Source organism: Somniosus microcephalus, chromosome 3, assembly GCF_052327205.1.
Source record: "Somniosus microcephalus isolate GS21.2 chromosome 3, FLI_Smic_1.0, whole genome shotgun sequence".
NCBI lineage: Eukaryota > Metazoa > Chordata > Chondrichthyes > Squaliformes > Somniosidae > Somniosus > Somniosus microcephalus.
This window is the reverse complement of record NC_140989.1, coordinates 160,360,954-160,378,367: the sequence shown is the minus strand read 5'-3', so window position 1 is coordinate 160,378,367 and position 17,414 is coordinate 160,360,954. Positions and strand designations below refer to the sequence as shown.

Here is a 17,414-nt window from a genome sequence, read left to right as displayed (position 1 = left end):
CTCTCCCCCCCCCAGGCCGCTCTCTCCCCCCCCCCCCAGGCCGCTCTCTTCCCCCCCCCCAGGCCGCTCTCTCCCCGCCCCCAGGCCGCTCTCTCTCCCGCCCCCCAGGCCGCTCTCTCCCCGCCCCCAGGCCGCTCTCTCCCCGCCCCCAGGCCGCTCTCTCCCCGCCACCCAGGCCGCTATCTCCCCCCCCCCCCAGGCCGCTCTCTCCCCCCCCCCAGGCCGCTCTCTCCCCCCCCCCCAGGCCGCTCTCTCCCCCCCCCCCAGGCCGCTCTCTCCCCCCCCCCAGGCCGCTCTCTCCCCCCCCCAGGCCGCTCTCTCCCCCCCCCAGGCCGCTCTCTCCCCCCCCCCCCCAGGCCGCTCTCTCCCCCCCCCCAGGCCGCTCTCTCCCCCCCCCCCCCAGGCCGCTCTCTCCCCCCCCAGGCCGCTCTCTCCCCCCCCAGGCCGCTCTCTCCCCCCCCAGGCCGCTCTCTCCCCCCCCAGGCCGCTCTCTCCCCCCCCAGGCCGCTCTCTTCCCCCCCCCAGGCCGCTCTCCTCCCCCCCCAGGCCGCTCTCTCCCCCCCCCAGGCCGCTGTCTCCCCCCCAGGCCGCTGTCTCCCCCCCCAGGCCGCTCTCTTCCCCCCCCAGGCCCGCTCTCACCCCCCCCAGGCCGCGCTCTCCCCCCCCCAGGCCGCGCTCTCCCCCCCCCAGGCCGCGCTCTCCCCCCCCCAGGCCGCGCTCTCCCCCCCCCCCAGGCCGCGCTCTCCCCCCCCCAGGCCGCGCTCTCCCCCCCCCCAGGCCGCGCTCTCCCCCCCCCAGGCCGCGCTCTCCCCCCCCCCCCCCAGGCCGCTCTCTCCCCCCCCCCCAGGCCGCTCTCTCCCCCCCCCCAGGCCGCTCTCTCCCCCCCCCCCCCCCCAGGCCGCTCTCTCCCCCCCCCCCAGGCCGCGCTCTCCCCCCCCCCAGGCCACTCTCTCCCCCCCCCAGGCCGCTCTCCACCCCCCCCCCCAGGCCGCTCTCTCCCCCCCCCCAGGCCGCTCTCTCCCCCCCCCCCAGGCCGCTCTCTTCTCCCCCCCCCCAGGCCGCTCTCTTCTCCCCCCCCCCCCAGGCCGCTCTCTTCTCCCCCCCCCCCAGGCCGCTCTCTTCTCCCCCCCCAGGCCGCTCTCTCCCCCCCAGGCCGCTCTTTTTCCCCCCCCCCAGGCCCGCTCTCCCCCCCCCCCCCCCCAGGCCGCTCTCTTCTCCCCCCCCAGGCCGCTCTCTTCTCCCCCCCCAGGCCGCTCTCTTCTCCCCCCCCCCAGGCCGCTCTCTTTCCCCCCCCCAGGCCGCTCTCTTTCCCCCCCCCAGGCCGCTCTCTTTCCCCCCCCCCAGGCCGCTCTCTTTCCCCCCCCCCCAGGCCGCTCTCTTTCCCCCCCCCAGGCCGCTCTCTTTCCCCCCCCCAGGCCGCTCTCTTCCCCCCCCCCAGGCCGCTCTCTTCCCCCCCCCAGGCCGCTCTCTCCCCCCCCAGGCCGCTCTCTCCCCCCCCAGGCCGCTCTCTTCCCCCCCCCCCCCAGGCCGCTCTCTGATCCCCAGTCTCTCTCTCGATCCCCAGGCCCCTCTGCCCCCCCAGTCTCTCTCTCTCTTTTTCCCTCTCTCCTTCCCACACAGACAGACAAACTCATTGATATATATATATAAAAATTATTTCAACTTTTTTCATAACAACATACCCTCAAAAAAACCCTCGGCACCGCCGGGCACTCCAGCTAGTGAGGAAATAAAAATACAAAGGAAGACTTGAATAATTGGGTCTTTTTTCATTAGAACAACACAGATTACAAGCCAATATGATGAAAGTGTTAAAGATTCTGAAAGGATGAGTCAGGGGAGATAGAAGTAGACTGTTTCAAGTAGTTGAATGGCCAAGAACAAGGGGCAATATCTACAAAAATAAATGTAAGAGAATTAGAATAGGGGACGGGAGAAACTTCTTTACACACACTTGTGAGGCTGTGGAATTTATTTCCAGGGTTAATTGTTGAGGCAAAAACTGTCAATATTCAAGAGTATATTGGATAGGTGGATGAAGGAATAGGGGTTGAAGGGATATGCGAACAGGCCGGGTAAATGCGATTCGGATTATTTACTCGCGTGGAGGTTAAACACCAACACGGTCTGGTTGGTACAAATGACCTGGTTCCGTGTTTAACTTCTGTGTATTTCTATACTATTTGCAGTTTGTCTCTTCTCCCTCCTCTAGATTCTCTCTGTTCCTTTAGAAAAAGGATATTAACCCCCCCCCCCACCCCGCTACCCCCTCATTTGCCCAGTGGATCTATGTATGATGGGGTTTCTTGAGTCCGAAAGAGCAGCAAGGCCCCATGTTTGACTTCTCGCTTGTTCTGAGTTTGCCAGTTCCCATTGGGGGTTGTGGTATTGGTGCTACAGTTGGCACCTGTTCCTCTGGGTTAGGGCCGAGGTAAATCAACCAGGGATTTCCACTCCTGACCTCCCAGGTGTCTCGGCACCCGCTGTGGACAGCATTGTGCTTAGCTGCGATGGCCTCCATGGTGGAATAGACCACCGGCACTTGCTGTCTGAGCTCCACAGGGCCTACAAAATTCATACCCCAACACCAGACAATGCCTATAGCAAAGAAAGGTAGTCAAATGAAAGAGTGAAAGAAGCAGGGTGAGTTGGCCATCCTCATCTTCTGGTTTAGTCATCTCACAAGGGGTGAGGGTCAGTAATTCAAAATCTCATTATTTGTTAAACTGAATTAAATGTTTGTGTTGCTTGTGAAAACAACAATGCTAGGATTGTTCATTTGGCCAACCATGTATCTGTAAACATGCAATATTTGATTCGGGCCCAGGGGCGTCTGAGATTAGCTCGGGCCCACTTGTGCCCAATAAAGCTCAGGTAACTCTGTCCTATTATACTTGTATTTCTTACTCGCTGATCTGTCCTGTGTGAATCTAGAGGTTTGGAAAAGGGCTGTTCTTGGTGCTGTGGATAAACCCTGAATCAGAACAGCAGGATCTGTTAGTATCATCAACTTGAGATTTATGAAGGTTAATGGGAACAGGGATTTAAATGTTATTTATGACCCCCTAGGCTCCATGTTATAAATGGCCTATGAAACTTAAAAGCTTAGACACTCTTAGCCAAAACACTAACTTTTCAGTGGCTTGAAAGTATTCTGTTGGATTGTTGCCAAACATCATTCAGTGTTGGGCAATCTGCAAGCCAAGCCAAACTAAACCATAATAATGGAAAAGTTTGGGAATAAGCTGGTAGGGATTCTGTCTGCCATCACCGGATAACCAGCCCCTTACACCCTGGTGTCCCTCTCCGGGGCAGCCCTAATATCAGTAAAACATGTACCTGTGCTGACAGGCACTGCCACGTAGCCGCAGCCGCACTGTGTTAAGGCGTCTCTAAATTATAGGGAGCATGGTGTTCACTGTATGTATGAAATCCCCCACGCAGATTAAATTGTAGAATGTCTTAGTCATTGTACAAAGCACGCACTTAAATCTTCAGCTCCTTAAGATTGTTTTCAGCTCTACTAAGTAAAATACTGTGCCAGAAAGGATTGTGATCTTTTGATAGAACTTTTTTATTCTCATTGTGTGTGCGTGAGAGAGAGAGACGTGGAGAAATTCTTCAGGATCCAAGTGAACTATTAACAAATGCCCTGTTCCGCTGCTACCCAACTAGTTCTTTTGGATTCCCAGCTCACTCTCATTCTGCAGAGCTGGTAAATTTAATTGGGTGATACTGTGTGCTATGATCATCTCAAATGAGCAGTTAAATCACATGTAGATGGAAATCGCATTGAGGCTGAAGATGCCTGCGATCTTGACTTTTCTCTTTTGTAATCAGTTTACGGAGAGCTGTGGAAGACGGGAATGTTTGAGCGGATGACTATTCAGATAGACGAAGATGAACATAGTATTGAGATGCATCTGCCTTACACAGCTAAAACCATGGAGAGGTAAGTCACCCAGCTGCTGTACATCATGAGTGAGCATGCAGTTATTTAGAGTAAAACCATATTTGAAGCCTCCTTCTTGTGCTTTTATTGCCTGAAATGGTGTAAAACAGCTGCTGCCCCGCTGGGAGGCAGTGTGCTGCACAAATTAGGCATTACCTTACTGCAGAGCTGAGACAGAAAGAGAGCTGAGTGGACAGCTCACTGATTTCATCTTGCACCATGTTTTGAGCCCTATAGCGCTCAAAAAATTCAAAGTAAAGTCGTATTACAGTTCACTTTAGCATCTTGAGGTTTGCTTCAATATATCAGTGATTTTCTGCTCCTGGCCTGGTCCCACTTTCCTTACTCTCCCAGACTGCTCTGCTCTGTGAAAGCCCATCCACCTTTCCCAGTAACCCAGCATCCCGATGTCACCAGCCTGCTGCGCTCTCTCTCTCTCTCTCTCTCTCTCTCTCTCTCTCTCTCTCTGACTCCTGGTCAGTGCTGCTGTTTTCTCTGCCACAGGTTCACCTGTTTGAATGTGGTGGTTCCTGCAGCTTACAGGGAGTGCAGGGCAGATTCACCAGAATGATACCAGGCTAAAAGGGTTAGATTATGAGGATAGGCTGCATAGACTAGGCTCGTACTCCCTCGAGTATAAAAAGATTAAGGGTTGATTTAATTGAGTTTAAGATGATTAATAGAGTTGATAGGCTAGATCGAGAGAAACTATTTCCTCTGGTGGGGAGTCCAGAACAAGGGGGCATAATGTTAAAATTAGAGCTAGGCCGTTCAGGGGTGATGTCAGGAAGCACTTCTTCACACAAAGGGTAGTGGAAATCTGGAACTCTCTTTTCCCCCTCTCCCCCCAGAAAAACTGTTGAGGCTAGGTCAATTGAAAATTTCAAAACTGAGAGTGATAGATTTTTATTGGGTAAGGGTAGTAAAGGTTTTGCAATCAAGGCAGGTAACTAGATTGAAGATACAGATCAGCCATGATCGAACTGAATGGCGGAACAGGCTCGAGGAGCTGAATGGCCTACTCCTGTTCCTCTGTCAGAACTCTGTGCTGCTTCCTGCTGTCAAAGAACCAACTAGAGATCAGGCCATCTTAGACTGGGTATTATGTAATGAGAGAGGATTAATTAGCAATCTTGTTGTGGGAGACCCCTTGGGGAGGAGTGATCATAATATGATAGAATTCTTCATTAAGATGGAGAGTAAAGTAGTTGATTCAGAGACTTGGGTATTGAATTTAAATAAAGGAAACTACGATGGTATGAGGCGCGAGTTGGCTAGGATGGATTGGGGAATGTTACTTAAAGGGTTGACGGTGAATAGGCAATGGCAAACATTTAAATATCGCATGGATGAACTACAGAATTTGTTCATCCCTGTTTGGCATAAAAATAAAACAAAAAAGGTGACTCAACCGTGGCTAACAAGGGAAATTAGGGATAGCATAAGATCCAAAGAGAGGACATATAAATTGGCCAGAAACAGCAGCAAACCTGAGGATTGGGAGCAGTTTAGGATTCAGCAAAGGAGGACAAAGGGATTAATTAAGAGGGGGAAAATAGAGTATGAGAGTAAGCTTGCAGGGAACATAGAAACTGACTGTAAAAGCTTCTATAGATATGTGAAGAGAAAAAGATTGCTTAAGTCAAGCGTAGGTCCCTTGCAGTCAGAATCAGGGGCACTTATAATAGGGAACAAAGACATAGCAGACCAATTAAATACATACTTTGGTTCTGTCTTCACAAAGGAGGACACAAATAAACTCCCAGAGATGTCGGGGAACATAGGGTCTAATGAGAGGGAGGAACTGAATGAAATCAGTATTTGTAGGGAAATGGTGTTAGGGAAATTGACAGGATTTTAGGCCGATAAATCCCCAGGGCCTGATAATCTACATCCCAGGGTACTTAAGGAAGTGGCCCTAGAAATAGTAGATGCATTGCTGGTCATCTTCCAAAATTCTATAGACTCTGGAACAGTTCCCATGGATTGGAGGGTAGCTAATGTAACCCCACTATTTAAAAAAGGTGGTAGAGGAAAAATGGGGAATTATAGACCGGTAAGCTTGACATCGGTAGTGGGGAAAATACTAGAGTCCATTATAAAAGATGTAACAGCAGAGCACTTGGAAAACAGTGACAGGATCAGACAAAGTCAACATGGGTTTACAAAAGGTAAATCATGCTTGACTAATTACTGGAATTTTTTGAGGATGTAACTGGTAGAATAGATAAGGGATAACCAGTGGATGTGGTGTATTTGGACTTTCAGAAGGCTTTCGATAAGGTCCCGCATAAGAGACTAGCGTGCAAAGTTAAAGAAACTCCAGTACGATTTGGACAGGTTGGGCAAGTGGGCAGATGCAGTATAATGTGGATAATTGCAAGGTTATCCACTTTGGTGGCAAAAACAGGAAGGCAGATTATTATCTGAACAGCAATAGATTGGGAAAAGGGGAAGTGCAACGAGACCTGGGTGTCCTTGTGCACCAGTCGCTGAAGGTAAGTATGCAGGTGCAGCAGGCGGTTAAGAAGGCAAATGGTATGCTGGCCTTCATAGCGAGAGGATTCGAGTACAGGAGCAAGGATGTCTTGGTGAGACCACACCTTGAGTATTGTGTGCAGTTTTGGTCGCCTTATCTGAGGAAGGATGTTCTTGCCATGGAGGGAGTGCAGCGAAGATTCACCAGACTGATACCTGGGATGGCAGGAATGACATATGAAGAGAGATTGGGTCGATTTGGCTTATATTCGCTAGAGTTTAGAAGAATGAGAGGGGATCTCATTGAAACTTATAAAATTCTAACAGGACTAAACAGACTAGATGCAGGAAGGCTGTTCCCGATGGCAGGGGAGTCCAGAACCAGGGGTCACAGTCTAAGGATAAGGGGTAAGCCATTTAGGACTGAGATAAGGAGGAATTTCTTCACCCAGAGAGTGGTGAACCTGTGGAATTCTCTACCACAGAAGACAGTTGAGGCCAATTCATTAAATATATTCAAGAAGGAGTTAGATATATTTCTTCAGGCTAAGGGGATCAAGGGATATGGGGAGAAAGCAGGGACAGGGTACTGAATTTGGATGATCAGCCATGATCGCATTGAATGGCGGAGCAGGCTCGAGGGGCCGAATGGCCTACTCCTGCTCCTATCTTCTATGTTTCTATGTTTCCTCAGTCCTGGACATTGCATGCTATGGAGGGCCAAAATACTTAGTACCCAGGCTCAGATGCTCCTTCCATATAGTCTGTTGTCAGATTTTACAAAGCCCAGGAAATGAACAATAAAGCCCTGGCATCTCATCCTCAATTGAGCCAGTCAGTGCGGTAATTGATCAAGACCAAGTTTGTATTGGTTGACCCCCTCAATGATAAGCCAGTGGTTGGCTTTCAGCGTTCAGGTTAGTGGGACAACATATAGAAACATTTGGTTCTGAACAGAACTTTTGAAAGGGTGGTTGGCATATAAGGTGTACTGTATTAACTGTCTGTTTCCACTCCTTTCCCTCTCTCACACTCTCTTCTTTCAGTGCACTTCACTCATGACCATCAACAGACAATTCAGTCGACATTTGAACAAGATTTCTTTTTGAAAAACTGACAAAAAATTAGCTTGCCCTTTTTATATTTAAGTACAGTGATGAATGAGGCCCAGTTCAACAACATTTATATAGCGGCTTTAACATATTAAAACTTCTCAAGCACTTCACAGGAGCATAATCACACAAAATTTGATACCGAGCCACCTAAGGGGATATTAGGACAGATGATCAAAAGCTTAGTCAAAGAGGTAGGGTTAAAGGAGTGACAAAGGAGGAGAGACATGCGGAGAGGTTTAGGGAGGCAATTCCAGAGCTTAGGGCCAAGGCAGCTGAAGGCACGGCCGCCAATGGTGGAGCAATGAAAATCGGTGATGGGCAAGAGGTCAGAATTGGTGGAGTACAGAGATCTCAGAGGCTTGTAGGGCTGGAGGAGGTTACAGAGCTCAGGAGGGGATGGAGGGATTTGAAGACAAGGATGAGAATTTTAAAATCGATGCGCTACCAGACCAGTAACCAATGTAGGTCAGCGAACACAGAGATGATGAGTGTTGCTTTGTTCTATTGCTTCTTTGGGTAATCAGTCCCTTTCAAGCGATGAACTGAAAATTAGGGCTGTGAGGGTGATAAACTTGGAATTAATGTTTTTCTTTCCTCTCTGCATCCTGTGATTTCTCGATCAGCAAATCCTCAAGAGCTTTGAACTGGCACCAACACTTCCTTTAAAGAACAGCAGCAAACGTTTAAATAGAATTTATATCTCCAAATGGGCTGACCTTTTTACACTTTAAACCACCTTGTTGAATCAGAGCACAAAGGGTTTAGTATCACTTGCAATAAAGCACAGGTTGTGCTGAAACCGCAGGGTGACGATACAGGACATTGTTCTGACCTCCAGCTGTGAAGTTCCCTTTGGAACATTTGCTTCATTAAAGTCATAATATCAGTGTTCTGCATTTGTTAGACCAGAGAACATAGAGCTGTAGTCCGAGTGTGCTTGGTATTTATTTTAAAGGGGCACTCCTCCCATTTTATGTCCTCGCTCTCAGACCGAACCTCCATTGAATTATTGGCTTTTGAATCTAGCAACTGCACAGGATAGAAAATTCAGAGCCCGGACATTCTGTGGAAGTGTTTTGGTGCTAAAGTATTCTGTACAGACAGGGTGATGACCAGTGTTCTCTTTTTTTGTGTACGGCCCCTTTAAATTTGCTGTGTGGCCGCGCATGCACGCATTCCTCATGCGGTAGCTTGTGTGCAGCCTGCGCGGGACCTCCCGATTTCCCGCGCACCTGTAGTGGGCATCTTTTACCTGGTTTACGGTAATTTACCTTCCTTTACCTGGTTTATGGTAATTTACCTGGTCAAGCAGCTTTTTGCTGCTGCACTCTGACCAATCCCAATCAGCGGTTTCGAATCGCCAAACCCGCCCTTCCAGTTCTGACTGGAGGAACTTATAATTAATGATATATTAAAAACGGACAAATGACCTGGATGTAAGAAAGTCAAACTTTATTAAAACTAAGAAACTACACCACACGATTTTAGTACAACAGTTAAAAATTGCTTAACCGGGGAAGGCAGACGGCAAAAACGAGGGATAAATGGCTACAATGTTAACCTTACAATCTTAACAACATTTCCCTTAAATTACCACCCCTTTACTTCTCACTAGGTTGCCTTGTGGAAGGCCAGAAAAATATATGCTCACCACTTGCAATGCTAGCTCCGTGCCCTATGAGATCTTCACTGTCCCGAAGTAAAGAAAACACCCCAGTGTTTTAAAAGTAAACTGCTGGTGTTCTTCTTCAGACAGACTTCCACGCTGTAGAAGGCACACGGAGGCAGGCGAGAGAGAGAGAGATGCTTCTCAGAAGCTATATTTATATACCCCAACATTGGGGCCCGAGATGTTCCCGCCCAAATCCAAGTTCATCTGGGCTAAAACAAAAGGATCCAAACCATCCCCTATTGTCTGGGATGGGTTTCGAATAAAGCTTGGAGTGGTTTGAATGTGTCTACATTCTGGGGCCGAAATGTTCCCGCCCACATCCGGAGTTTTCTGGGCTAACAAAAGGGATCCAACTGCCCTATTGTCTAGTAATGGGTGATTCAAACCCATTAATTCTTAAACTGTTCCTTTTCTTAGTTTAAAAAGTCTCTTCCATAGTTTTGGTGTGTTCTCATTGTGTGCTGGGCTTTGAATGGAGTTGGATTACTAGGTAAACAGAAGCCCTTTGTCCTGCGGTCACTGAAACCGCAGCCTAAGTGGATAATTCTTTGTTTACCGAAACTGCTGCAAGGATGTTGACACAAACATCGATTGCCTCTGAAGGGAAGGGAAACTCCCTTTTTGATTGACAGAATCTGACTGCCACTGCTTCGATCCTCCCCCTTTTCACAGACATCCACGAGCTGCTTCCAAGCCTCTTTGTCCTTGGCCATGCTTTTCTGACGGCCATTTTTAAACCCCTTTGCAATTTACCAAACTCAAGGGTACAAATTTTAATAAAATGTGCTGTCTTAAAGTGTGCAAATTTTTCCACAAAGTTCCTCGATTCCGGTGTTGTCCACGTGCTGCCTAGCTTAACGCAGCCCTTTTGCGGTTCTGGGTATGTTTTAAAACATTGTCCAACACAGAGGCAATTTAAAACATGCAAAGTCTTCGTCCACGATGTGGATTAATATTTCCCGATCTTTGGGGACTGAGGGGATTTTTGCGAATCCCTACACACCTTAGAGGGAACATTGGTGATGACCATTTTTGGGCCAATATTGGGGATGTAATTTGGGATTGTAGGGTCAAAATCGGCCCCATTAACAATTCAGCTGAGGATAAGTACATGGGCAACAGGGAGACCATCGAGGGAGAATGATAGAAATACAGCACAGAGTGAGAAAAGGTTCTTTGCCCTCTCAAACCGAACTCCTTCCACAAGAAGTAAATCCTACCTGACTAATTTAATCTCTCAAAGAGAAGCTCTATCGCATATTTCCGTCTCCACAGATAGCTGAGCAAGGGTCCTTCATTCAGTTCAGACCTGTAGAATGTTGGCCAGTTGCACTCCCTTAATCACAGTAGCATTTTCCATGGAGTATCCAATCAACTCCTATAACCTTCAATCATAAGATATAGAAACATAGGAAGAAATCATCCTCAATACATCCAGAAATGCTTCACAGCCAGTGAACTACTTTTTGAAGTGTAGTCGCTGTTGTAATGTAGGGAAACGCGGCAGCCAATTTGCGTACAGGACCCCACAAACAGCAAGGAGATAAATGACCAGATCATCTGTTTTGATGATGTTGGTTGAGGGATAAATATTGGCTAGGACAGCAGGGAGAACTTCCCTGCTCCTCTTCCAATCGTTTCCATGGGATCTTTTACGTCCACCTGAGAGGGCAGACAGGGCCTCAGTTTAACATCTCATCCAAAAGGCGACACCTCTGACAATGCAGCACTCCCTCAGTATTGCGCTGAAGTGACAGCCTAGATGATGTGCTCAAGTCTCTGGAGTGGGACTTGAACCCACAACCTTCTGACTCAGAGGGGAGAGTGCTACCCACTGAGCCACAGCTGAGGGAACAGAGAAGCAGGTGAGTAATCCAATGACAGTGACAACCACAAAGTTTAGTCCCCTTTAAAATGCTAAGATTTTTTTTCTCCTAATGGCTCTGTTTCCTTTCATTTATATATTTTTTGAAATGACCATTTCTTTCTGTGTTTTAAACCAGCCAAAAAGATGAGTTAACCATTGTTCCTGTTTTGGTTGGAGCACTGAGTGATTCCAAAGAGCAGATGTACGGGGAGCTCTTCAGTAAATACCTAGCAGATCCTCTAAACCTCTTTGTGATTTCGTCAGATTTCTGTCACTGGGGTATGTACTGGTTGAAATCACATTGTGCTGTTGGAAAGGATCTTTGTGTAATTTTGTCATTAAAGTAAGTAGCCCTCCCCACAATAATATTTTTGGTTTATCGCCACCCAATCTTTTTCTTCAGCCACAAGCACGTACACACACACGCGTTTGAGCACACGCATGAACAGAAGCACACCTGCACAAGTGAACCCGCGCGCACACAAGCACACTCACATTCACATGTGAACCTGCATGCGCACACGCCCACAAACCCCCCTACACACACACACACGCCCACAAATCCCCCTACGCACGCACGCACGCACACACACCCGCGAGCACGAATACCTGCACACTAACACACAGGCGCATGAGCGCACGCGCGTACCCACCCATGCCTGCACCCCCACACAAGCGCACCCATGCGAGAGCACACACCCATCCATCCATGTGCATATACACGTGTTGTATACCCTCCAGCTATGCACACATGTTGTGCTCTCATTTACACTATCCTCTTTAAGCGACAGGAACCAAATTTCTTAGAAGGTAAATGCACAGAAGATAATCCTTTGAATACAGAATCTGTCCCCAGAATGAGAGAGACTGAGTGAGATTGGGCTCAAGTTTGATCACAAGTGCAATTAAGTTCTATAATCCATATGCTCCCACTCTATATTCCTGTTTATATATAAATATATAGCATGAAAAAAGTATTTTATTTATTTTAGCCTGGGCTGTTTATAAATGTTGAGGGCATTTTAGTGCCTTTTTGTCTATATCAAATGATTTTCAGATATCTTCAGAAATGTTTTGTCTGCCATCTTGGTTACCCCATTAGTAGGGATAAAAATTCTCAACCCCCGAGGACCTTATATTTTAATAACTTGTCATAGAGTTCATTTATATTTCTAACTGCCTGGCTCTGACGCTTATTACGAGGGTATAATTGGATGTTATTGGTGTTTTGCAGCACCAGCATTCATTGCTAATAACAGGCATATTAACCACTTCCTTTCTGTCGCTGCCGAGCTTCTAAAGTATTTTATCTTTACAGTGCCAGTGAACCATGGAGATAGAAACTTTGAGCTAGGGGGCACTGAGTGGCACAGTGGGTTGGCATTTTGCCCCTGGGACCTGAGTTCGAATCCAGTCCAGACTCTGTGAAATGAGTTTGGTCGGTCTCAGCCCAGTTCTTGTGGGCATGGGCCTACAGCACATAGCTAACTGTCCCTAGTCCAACAGTAATTGGCAGTCTCACTCAGAGGCCTAAGGATGCTTGATGTGGAGAATGGGACAAGGCTGCCCCTCTGCAGTAGGGGGAACGTAGGAGTAATTGTCCCTCTAAATTGTCTTTGTTGTGCGCGGCCTGTTTATTTTCACCTTTAAGCAGCGGTATCTTGGAGGGAACAACCTGTGAGCGGCCTGCACGGTACCTTCCAGGTTGCTGCGTGGCCACACACACGCACAGCTTCGAGGAAACATTGGTTAGGGGAAGAGCGTAGGGAGCTTTATTTGACATCTGGCCGACCTGGGAGCGCTTGATGCTTGATAAAGTGTTCCATTCCCCTGAATAAACACCCCTCACCTTGAAGATCAAACTATTCCAATAAGAAGAAATTTAGACTTATACAAGTTATTAATACGTATATTTTATATACATTTAATGGACTTACTGAGACCACATCTACAAATGAATGAGCTGTTCCCTCACAAATGTAGAAAATCAGACAGCAAAAATATTACACGGCCCATTTATTTATAGAACCGCGGATGTTTGCAGCACAGCAGGAGGCCATTCGGCCCATCATACTAGAGTACTTCTGTGATTAGGGATGCAATGTTTTTAGCTGGGTTTAAAGCGTGCCCGACCATCTCTGCCTCAGATTTCTAACGCTTGTTATTTTTCAGGACAGCGTTTTCGATACACGCATTACGATGAAAGTCAAGGGGAGATCTACAGATCGATTCAGCACTTGGATAAAATGGTACGGCAAATGACAGGTTGATTTCTGAGGGAGGAGACCTGTTGCTGTGTTTTCTGTATGCCGTTTTGATCCAGTTTTTGTTTAATCTGCTACAAATGCCATGTAGCAGCATGCTAAAGCGCCAAAGGCACTTCTGTTGCTGCTGAGACGATGGTTTCTACATAGAATGTACAGCACAGAAACAGGCTATTCGGCCCAACTGTTCCATGCCGGTGTTTATGCTCCACACCTCCCACCCTACTTCATCTAACCTTATCAGCATAACCTATTCTTTTCTCCCTCGTGTGTTTATCTAGCTTACCCTTAAAGGCATCTGTGCTATCTCGCCTCAACTACTCCCTGTGGTAGCGAGTTTCACATTGTAACCACTCTCTGGGTAAAGAAGTTTCTCCTGAATTCCTTATTGGAGTTACTAGTGGAGTTATATATTTATGGCCCCTAGTTTTGGACTCCCCACAAGTGGAAACATCATCTCTACGTCTACCTTATCAAACTCCTTCATAATTTTAAAGACCTCTATCAGGTATCTGTGTTACGTCAGTGAAAGCTTAAAGACCTGGTGGTTCTGCAGGCTTGGTCTGCTGTAGAAACATGATTGATTCCCCAGGCTGTTTGTTCTCTTGTTTGATAACCAACCCGACCTAAATCCACAAAGCTAATTAAGGTTAAATGGTAGGTGAGGCATATTTCTCTCTTCTTTTGACCTTTAACTGTTTGAAGCAGAGGAATGGCTCATTCTACCTGTGTTTGGTCACCTCATGGACCAATATTACTGTGGTAAACCACTGTTTGTATTCCTGTTTGTCCTGTTTGTATTCCACTGTGTACATGCCTGGACATGCCTCGGCTGACTCCTCCCACAGGTCCTAGTATAAAGGTGACTGCTCCCCAGCCCTTGGTATCCTGGACCGGTCGACCACTCGAGGCAGACCTCCATTCTGTTGTTAATAAAAGCCTTCAGTTACTCTTCTAACTCTCAGTCTTTTATGAGTAATTGATAGCGCATCAATTACCTCTATCTGTAAGGCAGATTACCTACCTCTTTGACCAAGCTTTTGGACACCTATTCTAATATCTCATGTGTCCGAGTATCAAATATTATTTGATAATGCTCTTGTGAAGCACCTTGGAGCATTTTACTACATTAAAGGCGCTATATAAAATCAAGTTGTTGTAAATTGTACCACATGAGTTCCTAGTCATTTTGAGTGGTTTCAGTAACTCTAACTTTCCAAATGGCGATGTTATGGTGTGTTTTACTTGTGTCACGGTTTCATACAGTACACATGATACCCATACCTCTGTCAGATATTTGTCTACTGTAAGGGCCTTCAGTGGCACACCAGGGTCCGTCTCTGGATTTGGACACATTTTCTGTGAAACAGACAGGTCTTTGAGGCGTGACTTAGCGCAAGCATAAACCCATTGCAAATTGGCTTTTGGCCAGCTAATGAATGGAAGTGAGCAACGATTGGCAGTGACAATTGACCAGTCAGAAGTGAGAAAGCTCTGTGGATGGGATTATTGCTGACCAATATGAATGAGAGTGGAGTGGAGTTTTGTAACTATCACTGGGCTTGGGGACACTAAATGAGAGAATGTATAACAGGATTGGTTGAATAGGGACACTAAATGAGAGAAACAGGATTAGTTGAATCGCTATTGGATAAAAGAAAAAGGATACTTGGTTAATTTCTGTGCAAATGCGACAGAAGGAAATGTGGGCAATTGTGAGAAGGACTATTGTTCTGAGTATAAATTTCTATCATAAGAGAAACAGTAAAATGTTAACATTCAGCCCACTGAACGTTGAAGTTTTCTCGTGCCTTGGTGACTGAGGCAACTGAGCTTTGGCCGAATAAAACTGAGGGAGGGGTGGGAAATCCTGGTCTATTGAGTTATATATTTTCTAATTATGTAATTTAAGTCAAGCAGGCCCGTAATTAACACAGATGTCAATGATTACATTATAGGTTTTTACATTGCTAGATGTGGATATCAAACTACAATTTCAGGGGGTGCGGTGTATTCAGGAGTTGAGCCATTCCATGACCAACTGGTGACATGGTGTGAAGATGAAGTGAGACCCGTTCTGGCCCATTTCCTAGTGCCACGATGGAATTCTGACAGGTTGTACATCACGCTCTTAGTTTGCTATTCCGTCTTCCCTGCCAGTGACAATTCACAGCAGAGTCCCAGTGACTATGAAAAGCTCTGGCGCTGGTGTGGGATAATTTGCCCATGGGTTCTTCCACCATTTGAAAATAACGGAATAATTGGGTGCCATTAAGGTTTTGAGTGTGTATATGTATTTTTCTTAATAAAATTGAGTATAAGGAAAGATTTATGTTTGGATAGAAATCTGAAATAAAATCAAAATGCACAGTAGTTTGACCAGGAACTGAAAGAGGCAGAGACAGGTTAACAGTTCGAATGCAGACACTTTGATAAAAGGCAACCCAACTTCCCTCTCCGATTGTGGCCGATCTGTGGTCTGGCCTTTTCCGGTTTTAGTGCAGTTTATACTTACGGATTTAGTTTGTTAGCCAGTATACCATTAGTCATTGAATCTTGGATAGGACCTATGTTTCCTCACGAACTGGTCTTTCACACACAGTGAAAGCTGGTTTCCGAAGACAGCAAGATGCACACATAAACATGGACAGTTTTGCAATAAATCGCAGAATGGATCACAATACAGTCTCTCACTTAATCTGTTTTATTTCAGGGTATGGATATTATAGAGCAACTAGACGCTGTGTCATTTAACAACTATTTGAAGAAATACCACAATACTATTTGTGGTCGCCACCCAATTGGGGTTCTGCTCAATGTAAGTGGGAAACACTCAGTTCTGCTGTTTTTGACCTATTCCTCCACAACGTAGTTTTGCTAGTTACTGTTAAATGCATCTTTTTATGGGACGAGTTGCCTTTTATTGTACAGTTATTTAGATCAGGGCTGTTCAACATTTTGTAGCAGGGGACCAGATCTATGAGAGAGGGAGAGCACATTCAAATTAAATTGCTTTGGGTCAGGGAGAATCCTGAGTAAATACAAGTCCAATATTAACCCCTTTTCTGATATTTATTAGACGAAGCATTCAAAATCATTACAGGGTTTGAGTGTTAGCAACACCCTGTTTATTGTTCCTCATTGACATATAAAAAGAACCTCCCGTGAATCCAGAAAAGGAGTTCCTGCATACAGGAGAAAAGCAATCCCTGTACAGCTCAAAATTAGCCTCCCACATGTGAGATAATCAGTTTGTCAAAACTTCCAGTAGTCACACACAAAGGCCAGAAATCTTCTCCCCCCTCCCCCACCCAAAGGGTAGATTTTGCTGGTGGGACATTAAGGGATATTCCTGTTTCTCTTTCAGGCGGTGACAGAATTGAGGAAGAGTGGGATGAACATGGCTTTCTCGTTCCTGAACTACGCCCAATCAAGTCAATGCAAAAACTGGGAGGATAGCTCCGTTAGCTACGCTGCGGGTACTCTGATGGTCCACTGAATCACCGCTACTCAGGAAAGCCACTGCATCCTCAGTCTCCTGGTCCCAGCCTTCCCTCAAAGACATACCTCCATTGTTTGGAGCTATCTAATATTGAACTTTTGAACTCTCTTCTTCCTCGAGGTGTAGTCCCTCATAGTTTTGATTGACATGTGCTTTTTGTTTTCTTCTTTAGGCTGAAGTGAGGTACAGGATGACATAAACTAGCGATCAGTTGGCCAATGCTGGCACTATAAAAGTGTAGACGTGTACTTGCTTACAGATAGTTCTGCAGGATGTGGGTGAGAGTGTACCGTTTATATTCACGCCAGTTGCATTTATAATCTCCTACCATAATTACTCAAGATATAAGCTGCAGTGCAAACAGCTGCTGCCAACATTGTATACGTTTTTTTTGTTTAGTTGCTAATAAAGGGCTACACACACCAAAAATGGTCTTATGATTTAGATTTCCTGCTATCCGATGTGTAATCTGAATTTTGTCACTAATTGTAGTGTTTTTATTATCTATTTCTAAAAATGATTAAAGTTTAATTCTTTTCTTGATCATTTTCCTTACTTACGACA

The 17,414-nt window shown here is 46.5% G+C and overlaps 1 protein-coding gene across 2 annotated transcripts in view; it reads left to right on the top strand.

The window, feature by feature from the left end:
- memo1 (mediator of cell motility 1) overlaps nucleotides 1–17,393 on the top strand; it is a 69,413-nt gene extending 52,020 nt beyond the window's left edge. For both annotated transcript variants that reach the window (XM_085981800.1, XM_085981799.1), the window contains 5 exons: nucleotides 3,841–3,952; nucleotides 11,221–11,363; nucleotides 13,257–13,333; nucleotides 16,062–16,166; nucleotides 16,716–17,393. In XM_085981800.1, coding sequence (XP_085837926.1) covers nucleotides 3,841–3,952; nucleotides 11,221–11,363; nucleotides 13,257–13,333; nucleotides 16,062–16,166; nucleotides 16,716–16,847 — 569 coding nt within the window. In that variant the 3' untranslated portion in view covers nucleotides 16,848–17,393. The remainder of the gene's footprint in view (nucleotides 1–3,840; nucleotides 3,953–11,220; nucleotides 11,364–13,256; nucleotides 13,334–16,061; nucleotides 16,167–16,715) is intronic.
- Nucleotides 17,394–17,414: the final 21 nt, after the last annotated feature.